This window comes from Bos indicus x Bos taurus, chromosome 5, assembly GCF_003369695.1.
Source record: "Bos indicus x Bos taurus breed Angus x Brahman F1 hybrid chromosome 5, Bos_hybrid_MaternalHap_v2.0, whole genome shotgun sequence".
In the NCBI taxonomy this organism is placed as follows: domain Eukaryota; kingdom Metazoa; phylum Chordata; class Mammalia; order Artiodactyla; family Bovidae; genus Bos; species Bos indicus x Bos taurus.
Window position 1 is genome coordinate 15,410,823 of NC_040080.1, and position 26,741 is coordinate 15,437,563.

Consider the following 26,741-nt stretch of genomic DNA (forward strand, 5'->3'; position numbering starts at 1 on the left):
CCACACCCCATGCATTGGCAGTGCAAAGTCTTAGCCACTGGGCCACCAGGGAAGTTTAGCAAGTACTGATTTTAACTACTCCAGATTCATCTCCTAGTTTTCAGAAGCATCCTACAAAGTAGGTGATATTTTCATCAAAGCTACTTCTCAAATGAGGAAATAGGGCCTGGCTGACTTGAAAGCATTAAGCCATGTAACCAGCCACAGCACGCTTAGGACTGAGCCCCAGAACATCCTCCAACCACATGTAGCCTACACGGCTAGATGAAGTCATCAATGGGTAAAGTTTATCCTGTACCTCATCTGTGATCATACTGGGGGCAAACAGTCACGTAAAGGGTGAAGAGGATAACCCAGAGATACTAGGAATGAAGGACGTCTAAGTCAGAAACACTGTCCTTTCACTTATAATAAAATAATCATGTCTCTAAAACAGCTAATAGCTTAGAAAAATGGCCTCAAGAGTTCTGTGAGTTTCTGTGGAACTCAGCATAGAAAGCCCCTGTGTGGTCCAGGCTTCCTCCCCCACTCAAGGCTGAATCAGTATCAACCTGGATTGTTGGAGAGACTGTCCTGGTCTCCAGACTTGTCTCTCACTCTGCTGTTGTTCAGTCACTCAGTCATGTCTGATTTTCTGCAACCCCATGGACTGCAGCATGTCAGGCTTCCCTGTCCTTCATCATCTCCTGGAGTTTGCTCAAACTCAGGTCCATAGAGTCGACAATGCCATCCAACCATCTCATCCCCTCTTGCCCCCTTCTCCTTTTGCCTTCAATCTTTTCTAGTATCAGGGTCTTTTCCAGTGAGTCAGCTCTTCACATCAGATGGCCAAAGTATTAGAGCTTCAGCTTCAGCATTAGTCTTTCCAATGAGTATTCAGGGTTGATTTCCTTTAGGATTGACTGGTTTGATCTTTTTGCTGTCCAAGGGACCTTCAGGAGTCTTCTCCAGCACCACAGTTCCTCCCCTCGTGTGCCTTATAAGTGTTTCACGACAACTATCCGGTGAAGTTGGGGTCAGGGTCAGAATTAGAGTGAGGGTCAGGGTCGGGGTCAGGCTCAAGGTTAGGGTTAGCCATTTGCCCAAAGCTGTCCAGCTAACTGGTGACAGAGCCAGGATTTGAACCCAGGGAGTATGGCTCAAGGCTCTCTGCTCTTAATCACTCAAGAGAGGGAGCTTTGAAATAGTCAGCTCTGGAGAGATAGGCAGACAGTTATGTAAACACCTACACAAATAATTGGGTGGTAGGGGAGGGACTTGAGTTGGAAAGTGGAGTTTGAAAGACAGAGCTACAGAGGTTCTGGAGTAAGGAACAAGCCTCTCCCCCAATCTGGCAACAATTTCTTCCTGATAGGATGGCAGACACAGAAGGACATCTGAAATCCAAATGGTTGTGTCTGTGTTAATGCCTGATTCAATGTTGGAGAGGGATGAGAGGTAGAACTTGGTGAGACGTGAAAAGCAGCAGGGGGCCACGTGTTTACACAAACTGGGTCTTGATGTTTTCTGTGTCTATTGCTCCTGAGGCAGGCCTAATGACTGTTTCTTCTTTGGCAAGTTTATTTAGATCTTCTTTGGCAAGTTTATTTAGATGACAAAGCTCAGGATTTGCCTGGAATTTTAAGAGACCCTGGGCTTCCCTGGTGGCTCAGATGGTAAAGAATGCAATACAGGAGACCCACGTTCAATCCCTGGGTGGGGAAGATCCCCAGGAGAAGGAAATGGCAACCCACTCCAGTATTCTAGCCTGAAGAATCCCATGAACAGAGGAGCCTGGTGGGCTGCAGTCCATGGGGTCACAAAGAATTGGACACGACTCAGCAGCTAACATATCTTTTTAGACACCCCAGGGCTAGAACAGAATGTTGTTAGCCATATGATCTAGACCTTGTCCACTGCTGTACCCTTAACACACACGCATGTGCGCATGCACACACACACACAAACACACACACATACACACTATGAAGAGACAGGATAAATATCAATTAGAAATAACAAGTGAGGTACCTGATACACAGAGGCATGAGTGGCCCCCTGTGAGAAGGGATTAACCAAAGGAGGCTGGAACCATTATGCAAACACAATGAGGGTCTATTGATAGAAAGTACTGAGTGATTCTGTCGTGGGATCTCGTTGAAGCTTCTCCACACACTCTAGATTGAGTCAATATTTAGATGGTACATCTGCCCTCTTGGTCCTCTGTTTTTAATTCATTCGTTCCAAGTCTTGGAAACAGGCTTCTCAAATATCCACCCCAGTGAGAGATCAGGATTATTCACAAGTGGCCAAGCATCTGAAGGCAGCTGGTCCAAGCTGGGACACTGCTCAAGATGGAGAACGCATGGCTCCCCAACCACATCTGAGATGACCGTGTCTACCAGCCTGTGCTACACACACTCCCGCTCTCAAGGCTCATCCAAGGGCAATCAAAGATTCTAATTAGAAATACTCCTCTGACTGCCTACCCAAAACATCCTCACCACTTTTAGAGAAAATCTCACATGTTTCGAGCCCTGCCTGATCAGAGGGAGGGACTCTCCTCTATTCTCCTTGTCAAGATGGATATTCCTTGTCCCAAATGTCAGGGGACTACTTTATTCTTCCTTAATGGAAAGTCCATTCTTAAATTTCAGACTTCTCAATTGCCTCTCATGATGGAAACCATGGAAAGAAACCTAGAGACAAAGCTTCTCATTTGATAGATGAGGAGAGGAGATGCAAAGAGAAGAGGGCTCCATGTGAGTATCAAATGGGTGATGAGGTGCTTCAACTCAAGGCTCCTTATGCCTCTTCCTCCTTAGCTTCCACGTGGCCCTGAAGGCGACATCAGGTAGCCATGAAGCCTTCGAAGGAGTAGACACTGCCCCAGGGATTTTCCTAATCCTCCCCTCCACCCTAGACCCCTTATCTGAACCCACCTCCAGCAGAAGGAAAGTCCATAGGATCTTACTCATTTCCATATACTCTGGCGTCAGTCCAGTGTACGGTTCCAAGCTGTAGTCTAGGTCCCACTGCTCTGGATGCTTTGAATGGGCAGAGTCAGCTTCTTCAGGCTCTGTCTCATCTTTCAGCTTCCGAAATAGCTTCTTTAGCTTCCTGGAAAAGAAAGGGACCAGTCACCAGAAGCCTCTAGAGGAGAGGGTGCATTCTGCAGACAGAAAAGAGAAAAATGACTGTCTTGATATAGAAGCCACTCTGATCTAAGGACAAGAGAGAGGAATAACAAGGAGACAATCTGAGGTGGTCCTCTGTTAGGATAATAAAAGGATCCCCCACAAAGGATCACGTTTCTTCAAATCCAAAAAGGAATTCTTTCTGCTGTTGGATAAGCAACAGAGAAGTGGCCCTACCTGTCAGATGCTTAGACAGTCCTATTGTCTAATGGGTGGACTACCCACTCTCTTCATGGGGAACAGGGAGTGTTTAGAGAATACTAGAAATGATGCTCTCTTACCAGCTCAAACATTTTCAGGTCTTAATAATATAAATAGCATATGTCCATTCTGTCAGTTCACTTAGTCACATCTGATGTTTTGTGACCCCATGGATGGCAGCACTCCAGGCTTCCCTGTCCATCACCAACTCCTGGAGCTTGCTCAAACTCATGTCCATCGAGTCAGTGATGCCATCCAACCATCTCATCCTCTGTCATCCCCTTCTCCTCCTGCTTTCAATTATGTCCATTAAAGCCAAGCTAAACATTGTCTAACCATGACCACGGGGTAAGCTGTACCCATTCCCCATCCCCCAATTCATATGTGTGAAGCTGTAAGTCCCAGTGTGACTGTATATCAAGACAGGGCTTTTAGGAAGTCATTAAAGCTCAATGGGGTCATAAAGGTGGGTCCTCACCTAGAGGGTTGTTTGCCTTGCAAGAAAAGGAAGAGAGGGACTTCCCTGGTGGTCCAGTGGCTAAGACTCAGTGCTCCCAATGCAGGTTCAATCCCTGGTCAGGGAACTAGATCTCACAACCCCAACTAAGAGCTCGTATGCTGCATCTAAAGATCCCATGTGCTGCAACTAAGAAAAGACCCAGCACAGCCAAATAAATAAATACAACTAAAATTTTAATCTCTCTCCACTATATGAGGTTACAGTGAGGACACAGTGATCTGAAAGCCAGGAAGAAGCCCTCACTAGAAACCAAACATGGCCAGTCTTTATCTTGAACTATCAAGCCCCCAGAAGTGTGAGAAAACACACTCCTGCTGTTTAAGCCACCCAGTAGCAGCCCAAGTAGATAAGTCAACTTCATTCAGGATGTTTTTGGTCTAAAATAATAACAAGATAATAATGTCCCAGCCTCTTGGGGTTGGTATGAAGTAAGACTCCATAAGCTTTAGTTTTCTTACCTTTAAGATGAGAAATAAATATTAACTAGCCCATTGGGTCAAAGTAGAAAATCTATGTAATACGCTTAATTTAAGGCTTGTTATATGCCAAGAGCTCCATAAATATATCTATCACTGTCCTCCTCCTCCTCTTCATCACAGGAGGATGTAAAGAATGGTTGAGATCCATAGATGCAATAATTAGATAAAATATTTCATAATAAGATAGCAAGCAACAATTCTGTGACCACAAAAAATTAAGAGAAGCCAAAAGGAAGCCTAAAGATCCTGAAGTCAAACAGCATGAATTTAGGAACTAGCTGAGACCCTGACTGTGATTCAGGACAGAGGGAAAGGATGAAGGAAAAAAAAAAAAAACATAAAGAAGAGAGAGATGAAAAAAGGAAAGAAAAGAAGAGAGGGAGAGAGGGAAGGAGGAAGGGAAGGTCCAGGACCAGAACTCAAACTGAGACTTTCCCTCCAAGTACCAGTAACCAGAGACTCTACCCAAACTTTAGTAAAGAATAATGAATGGTTAGAATTAATCATGGGAAATTAAACACATGCATAGATCCCTATTCAGTTCTGAACTGCTACTATACTACTACACACAGCTGAATCACTTTGCTGTATACCTGAATCTAACGTAATATTGTAAATCACTTATATTTTGGTTTAAAAAATGATAGAACAAAACCAAAACTACATAAGAAATGAAAGATATTTGATGGGGAGTTCCCTGAGGTGGTCCAGTGCAATGCAGGGGATGTGGGTTTGATCCCTATCCAGGGATCTAAGACCTTACATGCTGCAGGACAGCTAAGTTCTCTTGCTGCAACTGCTGACCCCACACACCACAATTAGAGAGTCCGTGAGCTGCAATGAAAGATCCCACATGCTGCAACTAAGACTTGATCAGTCAAATAAATAAATATTTTCTTTAAGACACCACCCTTATGGCAGAAAGTGAAGAACTAAAGAACCTCTTGATGAAAGTGAAAGAGGAGAGTGAAAAAGTTGGCTTAAAGCTCAACATTCAAAAAACTAAGACCATGGCATCCAGTCCCATCACTTTATGGCAAATCGATGGGGAAACAGTGGAAACAGTGGCTGACTTTATTTTTCTGGGCTCCAAAATCACTGCATATGGTGATTTCAGCCATGAAATTAAAAGATGCTCGCTCCTTGGAAGGAAAGTTATGACCAACCTAGATAGCATATTAAAAAGCAGAGACATTATTTTGCCAACAAAGGTCCATCTAGTCAAGGCTATGGTTTTTCCAGTGGTCATGTATGGATGTGAGAGTTGGACTATGAAGAAGGCTGAGCACCAAAGAATTGATGCTTTTGAACTGTGGTGTTGAGAAGACTCTTGAGAGTCCCTTGGACTGCAAGGAGATCCAACCAGTCCTTCCTAAAGGAGATCAGTCCAGGGTGTTCATTGGAAGGACTGATGCTGAATCTGAAACTCCAATACTTTGGCCACCTGATGCGGAGAGCTGACTCATTTGAAAAGACCCTGATGCTGGGAAAGATTGAGGGCAGGAGGAGAAGGGGATGACAGAGGATGAGACAGTTGGATGGCATCACCGACACAATGGACATGGGTTTGGGTGGACTCCAAGAGTTGGTGACGGACAGGGAGGCCTGGCGTGCTGCAGTTCATGAGGTCGCAAAGAATCAGACACGACTGAGCAACTGAACTGAACTGAACTGAAAGGCATTTGATGTGTTTAATGAGGTAATTCAGCTGGAACAGTGGACACTTAAACAAACATCACTCGTCCTGTGTAATGAGTATTAGAAAGGGTAAGATTTAGGAGACGATGGTCAACCCAATCTGCAAGTTTTTCCTGGGGAAGAAATATATAAACGAATCAAATGACAAAAGATGAGCAAAGCAGCAGGAGAGAGAGAGTGCTGTGATGGGGAAAGGTGTGTGTTCTAGACACAGAGAATTATCTGTGCAACAGCCACAGACAGTGTGAGCATGGCTCATTGCAGGACTAAAAGGAATTCAAGATGTTTTGAATGTAGAGTAAGAGACAGAAAGTGATGGAAGATGTCTTGAGAAGTAGCCCAAGCTCATGAAGATGGCCTTTTAAGCCACCTGGATGCTGGGGTGCCAGTGACAGATCAGGGTCACAGAGGCTAGGACGGTTGCCATGGACACAAAGGGAAGCAGAGAGATGGCAACATGCTTCAGAGGTGGGGTTAAGCAAGTGGGGAACTGCAGTTGGGAAGGAAAGAGGGACCAAGGGTGACCTCCGGAGTCCTCAACCAGGTGTGTGGCTTGTTGCAGAGCTGGCTAAGCTGGGGGACACAAGAGAAGAGGGGGAGGACGTGTTGAGACGGAGGGTCTCATGAGACAGTGAAGTAGGGATGCCTGGTAAGCCTTGCTATATGTGGTCTTGTTCTTGTTTAGTTGCTCAGTCGTGTCTAACTCTTTGCAGCCCCATGGGCAATAGCCCGCCAGGCTCCTCTGTCCATGGGATTTCCCAGGCAAAAATACTGGAGTGGGTTGCCATGTCCTTATCCAATATGTGGCCTGGAGCTCTGCAAACAGATAGAAGTTAGAGCTAGAGACCCAAGAACCATCACAGACAGAACAATAGAAACCCTCACAATAAACATGTCTGTGGGTGGAGTGGAGGGGAAGGAACCTTCCAAGGAGAAAAAACAGAAGGAAAGAGGAGTCACGGGAACAGATGCTCAACCATGAGACCCCACGGCCAACGTGGAGGGCAGATGGAAGAAAGACAGGGTGGTCAGCCGTGCGCTGCGCTGTGGGCAGGTCCCAAAGCGCATAAAGTTCTTACGAACCCTCTCCTTCCCAGGAGCCTCCCTCCAGGAGATCCCAGTCCCCATAAAAATATGAATAAAGGAAGTCCCTCCAGTGCAGGATTTACCAGGAATCCTGCACATTGTATCATACACAGATGGGCTGTGTGGAAAGCCTCAGATGGTGATTCCGACCGTACGATGCACTCCCTTGTTAAAATAACTCCTTTGATGTTACCCTTGTCTCCTTTTCATCTGCTCTTTCTCTGTCCCTTGTTAATGACAAGTTTCAGAAACTGTGTCCAGAACCCTGAGCCTTCCTCCTGTGTGTGCCCTACAGGCTCACCCTGAGACCACGGTGACCTTCGGTCACACTTTGCCTTCTTCCCTCACCCCCAACCAGAGGAATCCGGGCCCCGGGCAGGCTTCCAATGCCCCTGGCTCCACAGACCTCAAGCCTCGTGAAAGAAGGCAGAACTGAGCCTGGGATGGGGCACAAGAAGAGAAACACATCAACCTCTGAGTTGTGTATTCCTCTTCTTGACATGGGACAGGATTCAAATTTGTTCCTTAAACCTCTGATTCACGGCCAGATTCCACTGTACTGAGGGGAACACACACCTCCCTCTCCTGTGATCACTTTAAAGAGAGACTGTTTTATGTCCTGAAATATAAGACATCACATTTATCAAAAAAAGAAGAAAGTTTACAAAATCTTCCTGGCTGTGTCCAGGGGTATGTTGCAGCTGTTTGGGGATGTGATCTGGTGCTTCTAGAAAGAATAGGGACCAGGAGACATTTTGACAGTGGACCTATTAATCCATCTGCTCTGTCCATCCCAGACGTTACTTGGGAAAGAATCTGACACCTGAGAAAAACAGCGTTTACCCCTTTTTTCTCTCTCCCTCTCTTTCATACACACACACACACACACACACATACACATTCATCTCCATGAATGATAAAAGCCATTTTCTATTTGCTTCATGGGATACTGGAGATGAGTTCAAGATAAAATTATAGTGAAGCTGGGATGTACTGTGGTGTGTTTCGGGATCTAAAGTCCATTTTGCACAAACACAGGTGGGTGGTATGTGTGGGTGTGTGTGGGGGTGTGTGAGTGTGGTGAGGGAGATGAGGACAGCCCCCATCAAGGGACTCAGAAAATAAGTAGCACAGGATTGGATCCTGCCCTGCCGCCAGCCATATCTGAAGTCATGCCAGAAGGAGCTGCCAATGAGCATTATTCTGAGTCCCGTTGTGTTGAAAACCACCTGCCTCCCCTCTGGAAAGCACGTCACAACGTCAGGCCCAGGCAGCCTGGGGCTGACTGGCCAGACCACACAGCTTCGGTTTCATTCCTCATCATGTCCTCACTGGTTACAGAGTTGCCCCCAATTTGGCTGCCTTCACTGAAAGCACTTCATTTTTACACCTCCAGGGACACGCTTCTGTTTGGATGGTGCCTAGACAGAGCTGGCCTTCCATGGGGGCCCTGACTGGGGCCCCTAGAAAATTTAGGGGTAACAAGGGAGAAATCTGGAAGCTAAAGATGCTTATCTGAGATCCCAAAGGGCAGGTGTACAGTATTCATGGACACACCTGGTATCTGTGCCAGCCTTGGGGAGATCCATGGGGTGAAGAGGCGAGAACATTACTCTAAGCCAATGTCTCCCAAGCAAAGGACAAGCTCCACTTGCAGTTCATGGCATGTTTTTGGAAGGTCTCTAGACTTGGTCTTGGGCTTCACTGGTGGCTCAGATGGTAAAGCGTCTGACTGCAATGCAGGAGACCCGGGTTTGATCCCTGGGTTGGGAAGATCCCCTGGAAAAGGAAATGGCAACCCACTCCAGTACTCTTGCCTGGAAAATTCCATGGACTGAAGAGCCTGGTAGGCTACAGTCCATGGGGTCACGAAAAGTCGGACACGACTGAGCGACTTCACTTTCACTTTCACTAGACTTGGTCTTACATCTCCTTAGAGGACCTGGGAGAATTATTCCCTTTACTGCTCTCAACCCATCCCTCTGATTGCATGCCTGGAGAAAACCCCAGTCCACCCCTGGTATGCCGTTAATAGCTCCACGGCACTTGCATGACTTCCTTTTCAATAAAGAGAATGCAGATCTTACACTAAGATCAATGATTAATAATGGATCGTTTTTATTGTATTTCTTTCTACTGCTATTTGCTATTCAGGGTGACTGATAGGGTTAGTTTTCCATTTTCAGAAATGAGATGGACTTAAAAAGTGAATTGGTTTAGAGAAAATTAATATGCAAATAGCTGTTTAGGTAAATGTGAGTGAAAGTCACTCAGTCATGTTCCACTCTTTGTGTCTAGGTAAATAATGGAAAACAATTTAGAAGTTGCTGACAGTGACTAAAGATTGGGAAACAATCTAATAAAGAAGCCTGCTGGGCTGGTCGACTTGAGAAGCCACCAGAATTGTAGTGGTAGTGCTTTTTACAATACACAAGCATGCACGCATGCACACACAGGGAATCTAAGGAGAACACTGCATTCTCAGAGAGATAGATAAGTTAGAGCCAAGTACCTGGCTTACTAACAAAGGTCAGTTCAATAGTCTTTAACATTTTAAAATTTTCTTTGGACAAATCTAGAAAATTGCTTTCAGAAGTAGACAATGAATGTAAAAGATGATCAATCTTACATGTATAATCATATTTTTTACCAAATATTCTTATTCAGTATGATCACCTACTTAACTCCTCAGACTTGCTTTTGTTTTTTAAAAATCAAGTCTGGCCTCTAAGATTAATATTAATCTCCGTGAAGGAAAAACAAAAATTGGATGCAGGTATCTGAAGGTACCTAAAGAGCCACCATGAGCCACAAGTCTTTGGTCCCAGAACAGAAGAGAAAAAAGTCATCCTGAGTCCTGACAAGGTCTCTTCCCTGGACTTGAAACACTCAGACAGCATGACTTGTAAACACAAAAGCCAATGACACTTGGGAACACCTTGGCTGCCTGTAACGCCCAAGAATGGCTCTTCCTTTCTCAGTTGCCCATGTTTTCTCTTTTCTAGAAAGCCGAGTGTATAAGCAAGATGTATTTTTACATAACCATGTATCTTTCTAGAATAACGTCCCCAAGGTTTTACAGTGAGTATTTTGTAATGCCTAGATTTAAAACCAGATCTGTTGACAAAAATCTCTATCCTACAGAGATGCACTGCCTCCATCAAAGAATTAAAGGCCATTAGATCCAGTTTTTATAATTTATAATATTCCTTCCTCACCATCAGGCTCAGCTGTCATTTCTCTTTTGCCTATTAAAGACCCCCATTTTTTTTCTTGCTTTACCTTATGTTTCTCAACTTTGTCATATATAAGGATACTGCCAGGTGCATGAACTTTGGGTTGGATGAGTCTAATCCACTGAGAGTGGGCTCTGGGTGGAGCGTGGAAGACCTATTAACCAAAATCACGGTGATTGCAGGTGAACAAATTCAAATCACAATCTGTAGAATTACTGAGAACTTTGCTTCCCTTGTGGCTCAGCTGGTAAAGAATCCGCCTACGATGCAGGGGACCTGCATTCAATCCCTGGGTTGAGAAGATCCCCTGGAGAAGGGAAAGGCTACCCACTCCAGTATTCTGGCCTGGAGAATTCCATGGACTACAGTCCTTGGGGTTACAGAGTCGGACGCAACTGAGCTACTTTTACTTTCACTGTGAAGATAATAGACTGTAAGGCTTGGTGGAAGAAATTTTGCTCTACATCCCTGAATTCAGCTACCTGATTAGGCTATGCTGCTGCTGCTGCTGCTGCTAAGTCACCTCAGTCGTGTCCGACTCTGTGTGACCCCATAGACGGCAGTCTTCCAGGCTCCTCCACCCCTGGGATTCTCCAGGCAAGAACATTGGAGTGGATTGCCATTTCCTTCTCCAACGCATAAAAGTGAAAAGTGATTAGGCTATATGTGTCCATTAACATACTAGAGATGATTAGATAGCATCACTGACTCAATAGACATGAATCTGAGCAACTCTGGGAGATAGTGAAGGATGAGGAGCCTGGCGTGCTGCAGTCCATGGGGTCACAAACAGTCAGACACAACTTAGGGACTGAACAGCAACAGACTAAGAACCAAAATGAGGAAAAAAGTCCTTCTGAAATACAAGTGACTTGTCTTGGAATCAGCAGTGACCAGTTTCATTGACTAGAGGAGAGGTTCATAGAATGCTAGAGCTGAAATGACAATACCTTAGAGATTATTACATTATTACATACTAAATATATATTACATTATGAATTGTTAAATCCTTTTCATCAAGAGATGAGGACAGTGAGACATAGGAAGTGACTAGCTCACAGCTCTATGAATTACTACGCAAATACCACCAATTAAAGGGTGGCATATTAAACACACATCAAGCATAAGGAAGAAAATTTAGTCTGCAAGGAAAACAGCCGTGTGTAGGTTTCATCTGTCATGGAGCTGATGGAATTGATGGTTGGGGAACATCCAACACATGGCTGATTTCTTTCGTCTCTTACACTCTAAAAGGACTTCCGGATGCAGCGTGGATGGGCTAAGTGGTAGAACAGATGCCCGGGAAAGAAAAAACGGGCATCTCACACCCGCAAGCTGTATCTAATGCCATCCCATGTACTGGAAAGACAGGTGTTTCCCCCAGATGTTTGGAGGGTAGCCGTGGTGGACGGGTGGTCTCACAGCTTCAAAGGGGCACATCTTTTTCCAGTCTGCCTGTGTCCTGGATGTTGGTCCATAACAAATGTGTTCTCTCTGAGATGCTAAGCTCCTAGAGCACAGGCACCACGTGTCCCACCGGCGTTACTTGATGACTATCACGGAATGACTGGCAGTCAGAAAGCTGAGACCCAGGCATCATTTCAGAGGGCTGAGCTTCTCAAGACTGATGATTTCCTGACTGAGGACCGGAGGCTGGCTGAAGCAGACAGAGATGCCGGTCAATGTTCTCCTCCATCTCCTCCAAGAAAGATCACCTGCCCAAGTGCTCCCTGAGGCTGTCCCAGTGTGGGGACAGAAAAACAGCCAGACTGATGGTGGGTGATGGTGAGACCCATTCTGAGCACTGGGACGGCAGTGTTCTGAGCGAATATGCAGGATTCTGATTAAAAAGCATTTTCTTTCCAGATAACTTTGGTTTTCTCTGTTATAATTTTAGCTCTCTGTGTTTCTGAGAAAGACCAAAGAATAGCTTCCTCTGGGAACCTTTCAGGCAGTCGCTGCTCCTATAGGAGCAGTGACCAGGGTTGCTTTTCATGGAGAAAGGAGTTGGAACATATATATTTGCTAATTGTCCCAATCAGCTCAAGGAACCTAGGGCTCAGCGACCCTTAAGCAGACTGAGAGAGGTTCTGGGCTCCTGCCATGACCCTGGCATGCCCCAGGTCCCATCATGGGACCACCACAACTTCTTCTTTAAGCCACACGCGAGTTAGGAAGTGTTCTGATAAATCTGTATGTTGTTTGTTTAGAGAAGATATCCACACCCAGGGGAAACTGTTTCTTTAAATGGCAGACCAACTGGTTACATGTGACAGTGACAGCCTTCTTTCAAGACACAGACACAGTTGCCTGCTTATGAAGTCTTCCTTGACGGCTCTGAAATGCCTGGCCTTCACTTGTCTGAATTCTGACAGAGTCAAACCACACAGAGAACATGCAGTCACACACAGTCTATTCTGCCTCCCAAACTAAAAACACTCATCTTTGAGAAGGCAAGGACCATTGCATATATATTGCATACAAATCTTTTTTTTTTTTTAAGACCGTAGATCTTCTTTTTAAAACATTTATTTGGCTGTGCTGGGCTTTAGTTGCAGCAGGCAGGATCTAGTTCCCTGACCAGGGATCAAACCCAGACCCCCTGCATTGGGAGCATGGAGTCCTAGCCACTGGACCACCAGGGAAGTCTCAAACATTTTGTGTATAGGTTAAACCAAGAGGCTTGTGTTACAGACTGACTGTGTCCCCTCCAAAATCCATATCGTGAAGTCCTAACTGGCAATGTGATGGTATTAGGAGGTGGGGCCTCTGAGAGTTCATTCCGTTTAGATGGAGCTTCCCTGGTGGCTCAGAGGTTAAAGCGTCTACCTGCAATGCAGGAGACCTGGGTTCGATCCCTGGGTCGGGAAGATCCCCTGGAGAATGGAATGGTTACTCCAGTATTCTTGTCTGGAGAATCCCATGGACAGAGGAGCCTGGTGGACTGCAGTCCATGGGATCACAAAGAGACAGATAGGACTAACTAACAGCAACTAACACTTTCACTTACTCGGTTTAGATTAGGCCATGAGGGTGGGGTCCCATTTTGGGATTAGTGCCCTTATATTATAAGAAGAAGGTGCCAGAGCTCTCTTTCTCTCCATATATATACAGAGAATGGGTCACATGAGCTTACATGGGATGGCAGTCCTCATCAGAACCAAACTTGCAGCACCTTAATCTTGAACTTCGTGGCCTCCAGGGCTCTGAGAAATAAATGTCTGCACTAAGCCACCCAGTCAGTGTGATTTTGTTACAGCAACTCAAGCTGATGAAGACAGCTGGGAAGGCTCAGACTGCAGTTTTTGTGGGTTTAGCTCTGTGATATCCAATTCTCATTTTTCACTCTGAGCCATCTGAGCTGAGAGATGGAGGCAGTAGCATTCCCTGCAAGCCCTCCTGCAGTGTGGACAGTGTTGCTCCTGATCCTGTAGCACAGAGCCTGGCTCTCTATCCCTCAAATCTTATTCTGTTCATATTGTTCTCAAATTCCTTTGCTGCTTACACTAGTCAGAGTGGACTCCAAGGTCTGCCACTGAGACCCCAGCTCAATGACATGAACAAATATAGCTGGAAAGAAAGGGATTAAACCAGTTTCTTTACTGCAGGACTTCTCAGAACCATTCAAATAACACGCAGAGTAAATCTCCGAGAGGGAGACAGAGCAAGTGGCAGCATCTTCACTTAACCTTAAGGGGACTGTCTGGCAAACGCATCCCAGAATGGATGGAACCTTGCAGGTTTGCAAAGAACTCCAAGTCTGGTACAAACTGTCTGTCCAGTCCTTCTAAACAGGATTGGCTCAGCCTATAAGAGTTACCCCAATTTTCTCTGTCATTCCCTGGCTCTCTGATGCCAGGCTAGCTGAAAATATCCCCTGAAACAGATTTGTTTACACCAAAAAAAAATAAAATAAAATAAAATAAAAAGCCATAAAAACAAAAGGCAGAGAGAGCCACATTTTCTCTGCCTGAAGGTAGATCTTCACCTGTTGCATCCACTTTTGGGTCCAGTGGCTGTGTGTCTGTGTTTATTTTCATGACTATCTCAATGCAAAACCTAACGAAAGAAGGACTTGTATGACATCTGTATAAAACCATGTGGGAGGGGAAGGGAGAGAATCCACAGGAAAATCCAGCCTGTGTTTCACCAGCTATGCATCCTTCCCCTCTGAAGACCATGTGTGCTACAGTTCCTTAGAGATTTTTCTAAATGATTACATTGGGGTTCAATCTTTCATATTCACCCATCTACTATAGTTCTTTTTAATTTGGGGGAACTCAGTTCCCCAACCAGGGATTGAACCTGAGCCTCCTGCAGTGGAAGCATGGAGTCTTAATCACTGGACCACCAGGGAAGTACCATCTACCATACTGAAAGGCTCTTTTACTTGCTCACTGGGAGGACACAGCATTGAAAGCATGATGCACTTTGAAGTCAGAGATATCTGACTCTCAGCTCTGTCATTTACTGTTATGAGTACTAATTGTTGTTGTTTAGTTGCTCAGTCACGTTCGACTCTTTACAATCCCATGGACCGTAGCCAGTTAGGCTCCTCTGTCCATGGGATTCTCCAGGCAAGAATACGGGAATGGGTTTCCTTCTCCAGGGGATCTTCCCAACCCAGGGATTGAATCCACATCTCCTGCATTGCAGGCAGATTCTTTACCACTGAGTCATCAGGGAAGCAAGGGCTTAATCCTGCTGAGGCTCTAACATCCCAAATCAGATTGGCAAACAAAAAATGCAGGAGGGGTACTACGTCATGGGGAAGCTACTGGAGAACGGACAGAGGAGTGCTTCCTAGGTAACTCAGTGGTAAAGAATCCACCCGCCAATGCAGGAGACGCAAGAGACATGGGTTCTAACCTTGGGTCATGAAGATCCCCTGGAGTGAAAAATGGCAACCAACTCCAGTATTCTTGCCTGGGAAATCCCATGGACAGAGGAGACTGGTGGGGCTACAGTCTATGGGGTTGTAAAGAAGTTGGACACAACAGAGTGACCGAGCATGCACGGACAGAGGAGTGAACAGCCACCCTATCTTAGAAGAGCAGAGGCCCTGAGATCTTTCTGGAAGTCTGACTCTGCCAGGCTCGGCCCTGGCAGCCAGGAGAGGGGTGAGCAGAGCTCTTTACTCACGGGACTCCGATCTCAAAGATGTTGTTCTGGATCAACTGCTTCCCCAACATGATGATGCTGAGTTGGATGCACAGCTCCATGAGGCAGCCCCCGGGGGCGCACTGCAGGATGAGAAGATGCCAGAAGGGATATCAGACAGGCAAGGGCATGAGCTAAGCCAAGCTGCAGTGCAGATATAAGCATGGGTGGGGCCGGGGCAGGAGGGGCACCTACGAGCCACCAGCCAGGCAGGAAAAACCAGCAGCTATACTTGCCTCTTCCATGCGGTAACCATCAAACACATAAACGTAGCTTCCGGGTCTACCGACAAACCTGGAAGGGAGAAGTGTGGGAAGAGTTAGGAAAAGAAAGGAAGTCCGGGCTGCCCGAGGGTGTGTCTCCCCAGTGGACCAGTCACTGCCCAATGTCCTCCTAGAAAGAACTGGCCAGGGCGATGCTACTCCTCTGGGAAGGAGTTCACACCGGTTATCAGCTATCAATCACCCACCTTTGACTTGGTCACATCCCAGGGCAGAGGAGTTGAGGCCAGGTGTGGTGTGGAGTTGAGGCAGTCATGTGTGTGTGTGTGTGTGTGTGAGAGAGAGATCATTTCAGAGCCTAAACACAACAAAGTTCGGCTTGTCTTAGCAGGTACATGTGTGCTAAGTTGCTTCAGTCGTGTCCAACTCTCTGTGACCCTGTGGACCACGGTCCACCAGGTTCCTCTGTTCCTGGGATTTCCCAGCCAAGTGGGCTGCCATGCCCTCTTTGTCTTTAAGTGTACTGTCCTGCAACTTCCTCCGTCAACTGATTTCTATAACTATCCATTGGGATGGACATGTACAAACTGCTATAGTTTAAATGGATAATCAACAGGAACATATTGTATAGCACAGGGAACTCTGCTCAATGCTATGTGGCAGTCTGGAGGGGAGGGGAGTTTGGGGGAGAATGGATACATGCATACATATGGCTGAGTCCCTTCGCTGTTCACCTGAAACTGTCACAACATTGCTCATTAATCAGCTATACTCCAATACAAAATAAAATGTATTTTTTAAAAAAAAGAATTGAGTTCTGACTGCAATTCCTCCACAAGGGATTCTGATTTCCCAGGAAATAAAGGCCAAGATGGACTAAAACTGCAAGTGGAGATTCTTGGGACCAGAAACGAAAAATTCAGACTTCTTACTGAAAATGCTAAAAGGAATGGAAGAAGCCTGTCTCATTCCTCTTCTAAGATCTAAGGGTTTAATATTAGGGAATAAGAAGATTGAGCAGGGAGGTGGAGAGGTACCAGCCAACCATGGAACCAGACAGGCCAATAGAAGAATCCTACTTTCTTGAAATGTTATCCGCTCACCCATCTCCCGAAATCTTGCTCATCTATTGGAGGCTCAGCTTGACTTCCCCTCTTGGTGCAGTCTTTCTGTCTCTGTTCATAATTAAGTGTTCCCCTAACACTTTCTTTCCACCTCTTCTTACAGCACTTACTGCAGACTGCAGTGTGCTGTTGCCAAGACTCTCTCAGTACACTACAAGTTTATCTAAGGGTCAGAGCCCTACGATTTTTTTTCCTGGAATATCATATGTATGCATGTTTCTATTTATATTAAATCTAGACATAAATCACCAAAGAAGTATATAATCATTAACATGGAGAACCTCTCTGCTACTATAATTTCATGAGCCTCAAGTGCAGAGGTCCTGAGAAGGAGTAGTGGTTTGGGCCACAAACACATTTATAGGAAATTATAAAGTGTGCATGATGACAGTCTTGCTATCACTGCCTGCTTGATGAGCTCTCAGTTCTAAGGAAGCTTCCTGACTTAGCTGATGCCTAAGGGGAAATCTTGGAGGTTCCTAGCTGATCTGACGACAAATGATACTTATCAGAAGTGATTTATGCCCAGGATTATTATATAATAAAGAATATGACTGGTCGTTGTCCTTGGTCCCTGGGAAGACTCTCTAAATTCTTGGAATTTCCTGATAGGAGTGTCTTTATTATTCTTGGTGGGCCCCTGGGAATAGACCTAAGTTTACGCTAATGAGGTAATTCTTTTTCTTTTTAAGATTTTTAAAATTGGAGTATAACTGCTTTACAATGTTGTGTTAGTTTCTGCTGTACAACAGCATGAACCAGCTGTATGTATACATATATCCCCTCCCTTTTGAGCCTTCCTCCTACCCCCAACCCCCCATCCCACCCCTCTAGGTCATCACAGAGCACTGAGCTAAGCTCCCTGTATTACACAGCATCTTCCCACTAACTATTAAAATATATTTACACATGATATTGTATATATGTCAAAGCTACTCTCTCAATTCATGCCCCACCCTCTTCTTCCCCATCGTGTCAAGTCCTTTGTCTATATCTGCATCTCTATTCCTGACCTGCAAATAAGATCTGTACCATGTTTCTAGATTCCATACATATGCATGAATATATGATATTTGTTTTTCTATTTCTGACTTAACTTCACTCTGTATGACAGACTCTAGGCTCATCCACATCACTACAACTGATCTAATTTTGTTCCTTTTTACGACTATTATTCCACTGTACATATGTACCACAATTCTTCATCCATTCATTCAGGATCATGGAGGCCAATGCCAGAAAGACCAACCACATGATTAATGAGTTGGGGCTTTGAGCCAAGTAAAGGCAGCCTGACCTCAGGTGAGAGAGAGGGACTGAAGACTAAGTTCAATTACATGAGCCATGATTCATTCAATGATGCCTGGATAATGGGATCCCAATAAAAACTCCGGACACTGAAGCCTGGATGAGCGGGTGGTGGTGCACGTCGATGTGCCAGGAAGCGGACATCCTGAGGACATGTAAGCTTCTTTCCAGGATGCTCCTAGGCCTTGCCTTATGTGTCTCCCATTTGCCAGTTCAGACTTGTAACCCTTTGCTGTAATAACACTGTAACTTTAGGGACAGCACATCCCAAGCTCTATTTAGCTGTTCCAGTGAATTATCAAACCCTAGGGGTCAGTGGTTGTAGCCAGTTAGGCAGAACCATCAGTGACCTGAGAGTCCCAGAGCTTGCAGTAGTGTCTGAAGTGAGGGCAGTCTTGTGGGAGACTGTATCCTAATCTATGAAGTCCACATTGGCCTGGGTAGATAGCATCAGACCTGCATTGCAAGACCCAAGAATCACTGGCTGGACATGAAATTTTCTCCTGCCATGTCCTCAGCTTGAGAGACACACATTCCTCTAGGATTAACCCTTCAGGGCCAGAGCCAAATAACTGCAGATTTCCCCATGTTATCAGAGTCTGAAGATGCTAATCCAACATGATTAGTGTAGTCAGGTGGCAATGCGAGCGGGACACGGAGCTGAAGACGTAACTGACAACGGGGACAGGCTGGCCCTAGTGGAGGACTGTCTTGGTGACCAATTGCCCTTCTGCATATGACACCAAGGTACTCACCTTCCCTTGAAAAAAGCCACATAGAAGATGGGTGAGTAGGCATTGACAAACTTCAGTAAGAAAGCCTTGAGGATCAGGCGCTCTTCAAATGTCTGCTCTGTTTTTGGAACCTCTGAAAGGGAAGATCAAAGCTGATCACACAGATTTCTCACCTCCTTAGAGTGGTGACCCTGTGACACGAGCCATTATCTGTCTGTTTACTCCTCCGGAGTAGAAACCCAGAGATCCATTGCTCTGTGACATTAGAACTGACTTCCTCTGTGAGGTCCCAAGTGGTTTACCAGGTACAGAAGGTCAAGAGTATATAGGATCAATACGTGTCTCTTTTCACTTCCCTCCTCTGATCCATGAAAGTGACAATATCGCCAGTGCTCCTCAAAGAGAGTCTAAGCAAGAAGAATATCCGCCCACCACCCCTGCTTCATCAAGAGGAATTCAGCTTTTACCGGCACAATCGTCACTTTCAGAAGATTTTACTAGAACAAACATCCCTGACAAAATGGTTTGTTAACCAGTGAACAGAAGTCAAGAAGCACTGAAGGCTTGGCTCGGGCACCAGGGCATTGCTCCTCTTTCTCTCTTCCTTTGTCTTTTGCAGGAAAGCCCTCCCTGTATGTCCTTGGCACAGGTTGAGACATCTTGAGTCCATTCATTCAAATGATGGAAGCTCATCAGATAAGCAAATAAAACAAACACAACTTGAGTCTAAGGTCTCAGGCTTGGGGGTCATGGCATTCATGGGTTCTATCAGGTCCAAGCAGGGAGTCAACCAATGTTCCCAGGAGACCCTGAGAAACACTGAGCAGAAACCTCATTGGTGCCTTCAGAAGACTCGAGACCCATGGAGCTCCATGGACAGCTGATCAGAGAGCTCAGAGGGGTCTACACAGACTGACAAAGAGCTTCGCAAAGAGAAGAGGTTACTGGGCCACGCTCCTCAAGGACAAAGAAAGCACTAACCCTACATCATGTGCGTCAGTGATGACTAGAGCCACCCCGGACTGTGCACCCTGAGAGGACTCAGGATGAAGAACACAGGGTCCTGGCCCCAAGTAGCTGAGGTGCATGTCAAAGGGATGATTTCAATGAGCCCAGACATACGTAGAAAAGCACTAGCTTCATTAACTCGAGGTATCTGTTTTTCTTTAACTGCTGCTGCTGCTAAGTCGCTTCAGTCGTGTCCGACTCTGTGCAACCCCGTAGACAGCCTCCTACCAGGCTCCTCTGTCCCTGGGATTCTCCAGGCAAGAACACTAGAGTGGGTTGCCATTTCCTTCTCCAATGCATGAAAGTGAAAAGTGAAAGTGAAGTTGGTCAGTTGTGTCCGACTCTTAGCGACCCCATGGACTGCAGCCTACCAGGCTCCTCCATTCATGGGAGTTTCCAGGCAAGAGTACGGGAGTGGGGTGCCATTGCCTTCTCAGTTTCTTTAACTAACAGTCATCTTTTGCTGTTCTACTACCTGGTTTTTGTTGCAGAATTTCCTATTTATCCTGGCTCCTCCCTCACCTCTTCAGAGCAATCTCTCAGAGCCATCTGAGAGGCTGCCTCTCGGGCTTAAGTCCTCAGAAAGTCCACCAAATAAAACATAATTCTCAAATTTTACATTTTTTTTCAGTCAACAAAAGGAAGCAAGGAAATAAGGAAGGAGGGAAGGAAGGAGGAAGGGAGGGAGGGGGCATTTTCAACAGGAATTTGAACCTTTGCCCCATGAGCCTGAAGCAATCAATTCAGTAATAACTTAACCACATCTTGTCTCTCACTTTTAAGTATTTTGGGGGTAAGAAAATGAAAACCAATGTCACCTGAAAAGTAATCAGGTGATATTACTTAATCAGGTCTGAGGATCTGAAAATCTGGAAAAGTCACCTTGTAAATGTGGCTAGAAGGGGATTAGGAACGAGGTCCAGAGAGGCACGTGTCTTTGATTTTCTTTTATAATCGCCTTTGAACTCTTGGTACTCAGATCTCCCAATTCACACAGGAATTTCCTCCAAGCTCTCTGGAAGGAGAATCTGCTCCCTTCAGAGCATTTTGCTCCAACTAAAAATGAGTGGCTCCCTTCTTCCATCCTAATAAATCATGGGCCTGGTTATTATTCATTAGGATTATTTCTATAAACAGCCCGTGCCTATGCTTTTAGGGCCATGAGCCATTATAAAAAATGGGCAAGTCCAATAAACAATCCAAATCTACTTGATAGCCCACTAAATCAGCTGGGGGCCCACGGCAGAGAAGCTATGAGGCCTGCTGGGTGCTCTGCTGAGGCTTCTGGGGAAAGGAGGCCCCCGAGGGAACACGTCCCCAGGGGAGGGAGGAAGTTGGGGCCCTGGAGCGCCAACTTTGGGTCTCGCTTTTAAAATTGAAGTACAGTGAGTTGATTTACAACGTCATGCCTATCTTAGAACGGGTCTCTTTCAACAGCCAACATGAGGAGCCTCACCTGCCTGGGGCAGCAAGATGCAACAGGTTTTGCAGGGTCCCCTCAGGGTGGAATGATGTCTACAGGACAACTAGGGCACTTTAGAACACTGGGCACCATCCTGATACAGAATCTGGAGTGGTCCACATCTGAGTCCATGAGAAAACAGCCCAGCCTTGTGTTTCATAAAACTTCAAATAAAGTGCCTTTAGACATCAACTGCTTCCCAGGTGGCTCCATGGTAAAGAACCCATCTGCCAAGCAGGAGATGTGGGCTCCATTCCTGGGTCGGGCAGATCCCCTGGAGGAGGGAATGGCAACCCACTCCAGTATTCCTGCCTGTAGAATCCCATGGACAGAGGAGCCTGGCAGGCTATAGGCCATGGGGTCACAAAGGTTCGGATATGACTGAGCAACTAAACAACAAGACAGATGGAGAGGAGGAGTCAACATGGAGAGAGTGTGAGAAGGCAGAACTCAACCCCTCTCCACCTTCACAGGCTCCTGAAACCTCACCTCCCCCAGGAAGCCACCCCAGGTTGACTGGAGGCCATCTGAATCTCAGCAGCTGGAGTGGATTTTGGACAAAGGGCAGACTTTAGGACCAGGAGGGACCATGAATGAGATAGAATTCCTGTGCAGCACCCTTACCCTTCTCCCTTTCTTTTAAGTGTTAAACCTCTGGAGAATTGTGTCATGAAAAAATATGAGTATAAATGACCCAGCTGTAAACTGCCTTGGAAAATAATTAGTATGAAAGCCCAAGGGAGTCCCAGGGGGCCAGCTCAGAATTCAAAGTCCCTGGAGCGCCATCCTCGTCATATGGAAACAGCATGACGAGCAAGGGGGTGTCGGCTGTGGAATCCGAAGTTTGGAAGAGCAACTCATCCGAACGGGGTGTCCCCAGCGATCCAGCAGATACAGATCCATGGCAGCAACCAGACAAACTGAGGCGACTTCCAGGTGTGAATTTCAGCCACTTCCAGCCCTCACACCACTCTGGGGTGGAACGGAGGCTGAGTCAGAAAGCAAAGGTGCCACACGCTTCCCACTTCTCCCCCAGGGCAGATCCAGCTTTGCAAATAGCAGTGTTTCCTGACAGCCCAGCCATCTGGCCTTCCCTCCATTTGTGTGTGTGCACGGGTTCATGTTTATGTGGGGGGTGTGGGGGTGGGAAAGGGGGCGGCCCCAGCCTCCTGTGTGATGTTGCTGCCTTGTTTATGCCACAGGGAGGGAATCACCCTGGCAGAAGCCAGCGAGCTGGGTAACCAGGCAGCCAGTGCACTGCTTGAGGGCAAGACTATGGATGGGTGTTCCTGAGACACTCCTGGAGCCCTGGAGAGATTCCAGCACACGGGGCCCCACGCTTAGAGTCAGGAAGACGACAGAGACCCCCCAAACAAAGGGACTGGAGACCTACTGTGCACTAGCAGTCCAGCCCAAGTGTCAGCTCCCTAGGACATGTCCTCTCTTTTTCTGTTGGAGAATCACTGCTTTACAATGTTGTGTTAGTTTCTTCTGCACAAGGAAGAAAATCAGATATATGTATACATATACATATATGGGTTCACACCCTGGGTCAGGAAGATCCCTTGGAGGAGGAAATGGCAACCCACTCCAGTATTCTTGCCTGGAGAATCCCATGGAGCCTACAGTCCATAGGATCGCAAAGAGTCGAACACGACTGAGCACACACAGCATATATATATATATATATATATATATCCCCTCCCTCTGGAGCCTCCTCCCACTGTCCCCCATCCCACCCCTCTAGATCAACACAGAGCACCGGGCTGAACTCCCTGTGCTACACAGGTGCAGTCTGAAGCCACAAGCACCTGCTGTCAGGCATTCTATTGGACCTTTCACGTGTACACGTGTTTCTCTTCTTTGGTGACACAGGCTCCACCAAGTTACCTCAACATCTCTGATGAGCCCTCTTTCTTAGAAGGCTGGGGTGGCATCACTTAGGGTGATGAGTACCCCTATCTTATAGTCACCGAGGGTCACCTCCCTCAAAGAGAGCTGGGATGAGGGATCATCCAACCTACTGTGTTTTGAAAGTTTATGAGGACAGGCTGTACACAGCTAGGGTGGGATCCAGGGAGCAGGGAGTCCGGGTCTGTGTGACAGATGACAGCATGGGGGTGGGGATACAGGTGTTATATGTCTGAAAGCAGGGCACCCTCATAGCTGTAGACCCTCGATGGGGAGGACCGAGCTTCCTTGAAGGGCCCAGTGGCCAGTCCGGGACCGGCAGTGAGAACGGACCAGCTCAGCAGTGGTCCCGCCTTCCCTGTCTGATGGGACAGGCCAGCATCCAGCAGCAACGTGCTGTAGCAAGGAGACATGGGAGCGAAGGGCTGGTCACACTCCAGGGAATGTCCCTGTTTAAGCATGGATGTTGGCCTGACCTGGTATAAATGATCAGCATCCCAGTGGGAAACAGAATTCACCCCAGAAGGTTCAGAGGAAGGGATGTTAATGAAGGCACAGTTTTGCTAGAGGTGGGGTGAATCAGGGAGAAATGGCCCCAATTCCATCTCCTCTACCCGCTAAGCTCCTTCCACTGCTTCCCATCGGCTGAACCCAGCCCACTGTCAGGCTTGGGGTGCCCATGATACAATCTGCTGGGCCTCGGGTCACAGACCTCAGCAGAGAGGTGGGGAGAAGGGGCCTGGAGGGAAAACCTGGCCAACAGAGCATGATCACTCTCTTTCTTCTCATGGATTAAGGCGTGGGTTCTTAGAAAACTCAAAAAAAGGGAGAGGAACGTATGAGCTTCTTGCTAAAAGGAGAGATAAGTGCTCAGGGGTTAACTGAAAAAATGAGAGACAATGTTCGTAGCTACAGCTCAAGTTTGGAAGGAATTCTTGCCAGTTATTTAAAAAAAAAACTATTATAAGTAGCAGTGTTACTAATAATAGTTCCATGTAACTGGAATGAATTGTTCTACAAACTGGGCTACAGGCATGCTCACGTCATTTGCATTATGAGCAGCAGCCCCCCACCATCTTTTGGCTTCCCAGACAAAATGTACAGTTCCTGCTCGCCTCACAGAGGGGGCCTCAGACAATGGCAGAATCAACTCTGGCCACACCCTTCCCCTGGCCCCCCACACGCGACAGGCCAGAGGCCACCCAGGGAGTCAGGAGATGGTGGCAGAGCAGGAAGACAACCCAGCAGACCTGACTCTCGGGCCAGATTTCAAATTACCAGCACTGTAGTCTCCCCGCCAGGAAGGCCTAGGGCCCAGCCCAGCCCACATGCGGCCACACGCATCCACACACATGCACATGCCTCCACATGTATCCACATGTACCCACCCACATCCTCACATATCCACATGTATCCATGTGTCCACACGCATCCACATGCATACACACCCCCACATACATCTACACATATCCACATGCATCCATACATATCCAGACACACCACCACATCTACATGTAACCACATGTATCCACACACATCCACCTGCCACCCATGTGCATCCACACGCATCCACATGTATTCCCACGTACCCACATGCATATATACACAGCCACACGCACCCACACATGTCCTTGCTCCGAAAGCCCACTCCTGTGCAGACTCCAGCTGCGGGGAAGCTGGGTCCCCTTGCACTGGTGCCTGGAACCCATACAGCAGCCCTCCACCCTGCGCTCTGAAAACACACGTTGTCCACATCTGATGGGAAATTAGATCCATTCCTGTAAACCCAAAACATTCCTCTTTAAAGAATCTGTGCGGTCCGGGCGGCCTCTGGTACTGAGGTTCCCCCCGCCTCTTCCTTTCCTCCCCATCGCCTCTCCTTAGCGGTCAGATACAGCCTGTGCAGAGGATGGCTTAGAGCCGATGCACAATTCTAGACTCAGGACTTCCTGGTGGTACTTCAATTCTTCAAAGAAAAAAAAAAATTTTCATTTAAAAAGCAAGTGGGACCCCAAAGTTGGTGAACCTGCAGAGGTCTGCTCCTGCCTGCGGGCCTGCATGGAGCGAGGGGCTTGCTCCCACTGTCTCCTCCCTAATCCCCAGAGACCACCCCCCTCTTGCCCCCTGAACCGTGCCTCGCAACCAGCCATTCTCAAGGGTGGGTGCGTCGATTTTAAAATCTTCTGGAACCTCTGGTGTGTTTTATTCTCCTTTCCCTGCACTTTTAGAATTCCCCAAGGCAAAAGGACAGCTACGTATTACTGAACAGTGGACTGCTATGGTCTCAGCAAGGACACAGAAGCTTCACCGCTCAGTCAGAGGCCCCTGGGCCTGTGGGAGGGTCGAGACCACCGCACCCTCAGGGCTGTTATGAGGATTCCATATACTAACATACATAGTGTGCTTAAAGCAGAGCTTGGAACAGGGTGTGTGTGTGTGTGTGTGTATGTGTGTGTGTGTGTGTGTGTGTGCGTGCGTGTGTCTATACACACATGCCACTACCAACCATGGGCCTTGGTGGAGTTTCTAAACCTCTTCAGACTCCTCATAAATAAAATGAAAGAAACGACCAGGGGCTATTGTGAAAATTGGATGAAACGCTGTATGTACAATGCCCGCCAGGAACACAACGGGTGTCAGAAAATCAAGTCCTTTCTTCTCCTCTCCCTCCTTCCGGCGTGTCCCTGCCCCCAGGATAGCGATGCTCAGGAGCAGGGTACTAGTGCTATTTAAACAAGTCACAAACGCAGCCTCTTCCTAAGAAGTGGAGGCTTTGATCTGACACAATAATTGTGTGTCAGGGACTCACAGTGAGCCCGACCCTGTAACTAGGAGAGGCTTGGTGAAGTGTAAGGAGGAATCTGTAGCCCCACACACAATCCAGAACTAGGCAGAGTTTTGGAAGGGAGAAGAGGAGGAGGGATGGGGGAGGAGGAGGAGAAAGAAGAGAAGGAGCTGGAGGAGCTGGACTTAGGGAACCATGTTGATGAAGACAAGCTGATGGCAGCTGGATCATTCAGCCATGAAGCTTGGTGTCAACCCTGCCTGCCTCACTCAGCCTCGAGCTAGAGGTCATCCCCGCAACTAGAGGATGAGCAGGGGCCCCTTCCAGGCTGAGCCAGATCCAGGCCCATGTGGGTCACGACAAGACCCTGGGCATCCTGCTCCACAACAGGCAGACTCAGAAGCCTGCCATCAAGGGCACAGTGCACCCCATGCCGTGACCCACGGAGGAAGCTGCCATGGTCTGAATGTCTGCATTCCCCTAAATTCACAAGTTGAAATCCTAAGCCCCCAGAGGGGATGGTATGAGGGGGTGGGGACTCTGGGAGGTGCTTAGGTCATAAGGGTGGAGCCCTCAGGAATGGGATTGTGAAACTGGAAGCGTTAATTGCTCAGTCATGTCCAACTCTTTGC

General features: G+C 47.0%; 1 protein-coding gene across 1 annotated transcript in view; it reads right to left on the reverse strand.

The window, feature by feature from the left end:
• Window positions 1-26,741, reverse strand: part of ANO2 (anoctamin 2) — a 247,533-nt gene that overhangs the window by 41,013 nt on the left and 179,779 nt on the right. Inside the window, exons 13-16 of the mRNA XM_027543394.1 lie at window positions 18,965-19,076; window positions 15,793-15,850; window positions 15,539-15,639; window positions 2,954-3,099 (exon numbers count right to left, since the gene is read on the reverse strand). Coding sequence (XP_027399195.1) covers window positions 2,954-3,099; window positions 15,539-15,639; window positions 15,793-15,850; window positions 18,965-19,076 — 417 coding nt within the window. The remainder of the gene's footprint in view (window positions 1-2,953; window positions 3,100-15,538; window positions 15,640-15,792; window positions 15,851-18,964; window positions 19,077-26,741) is intronic.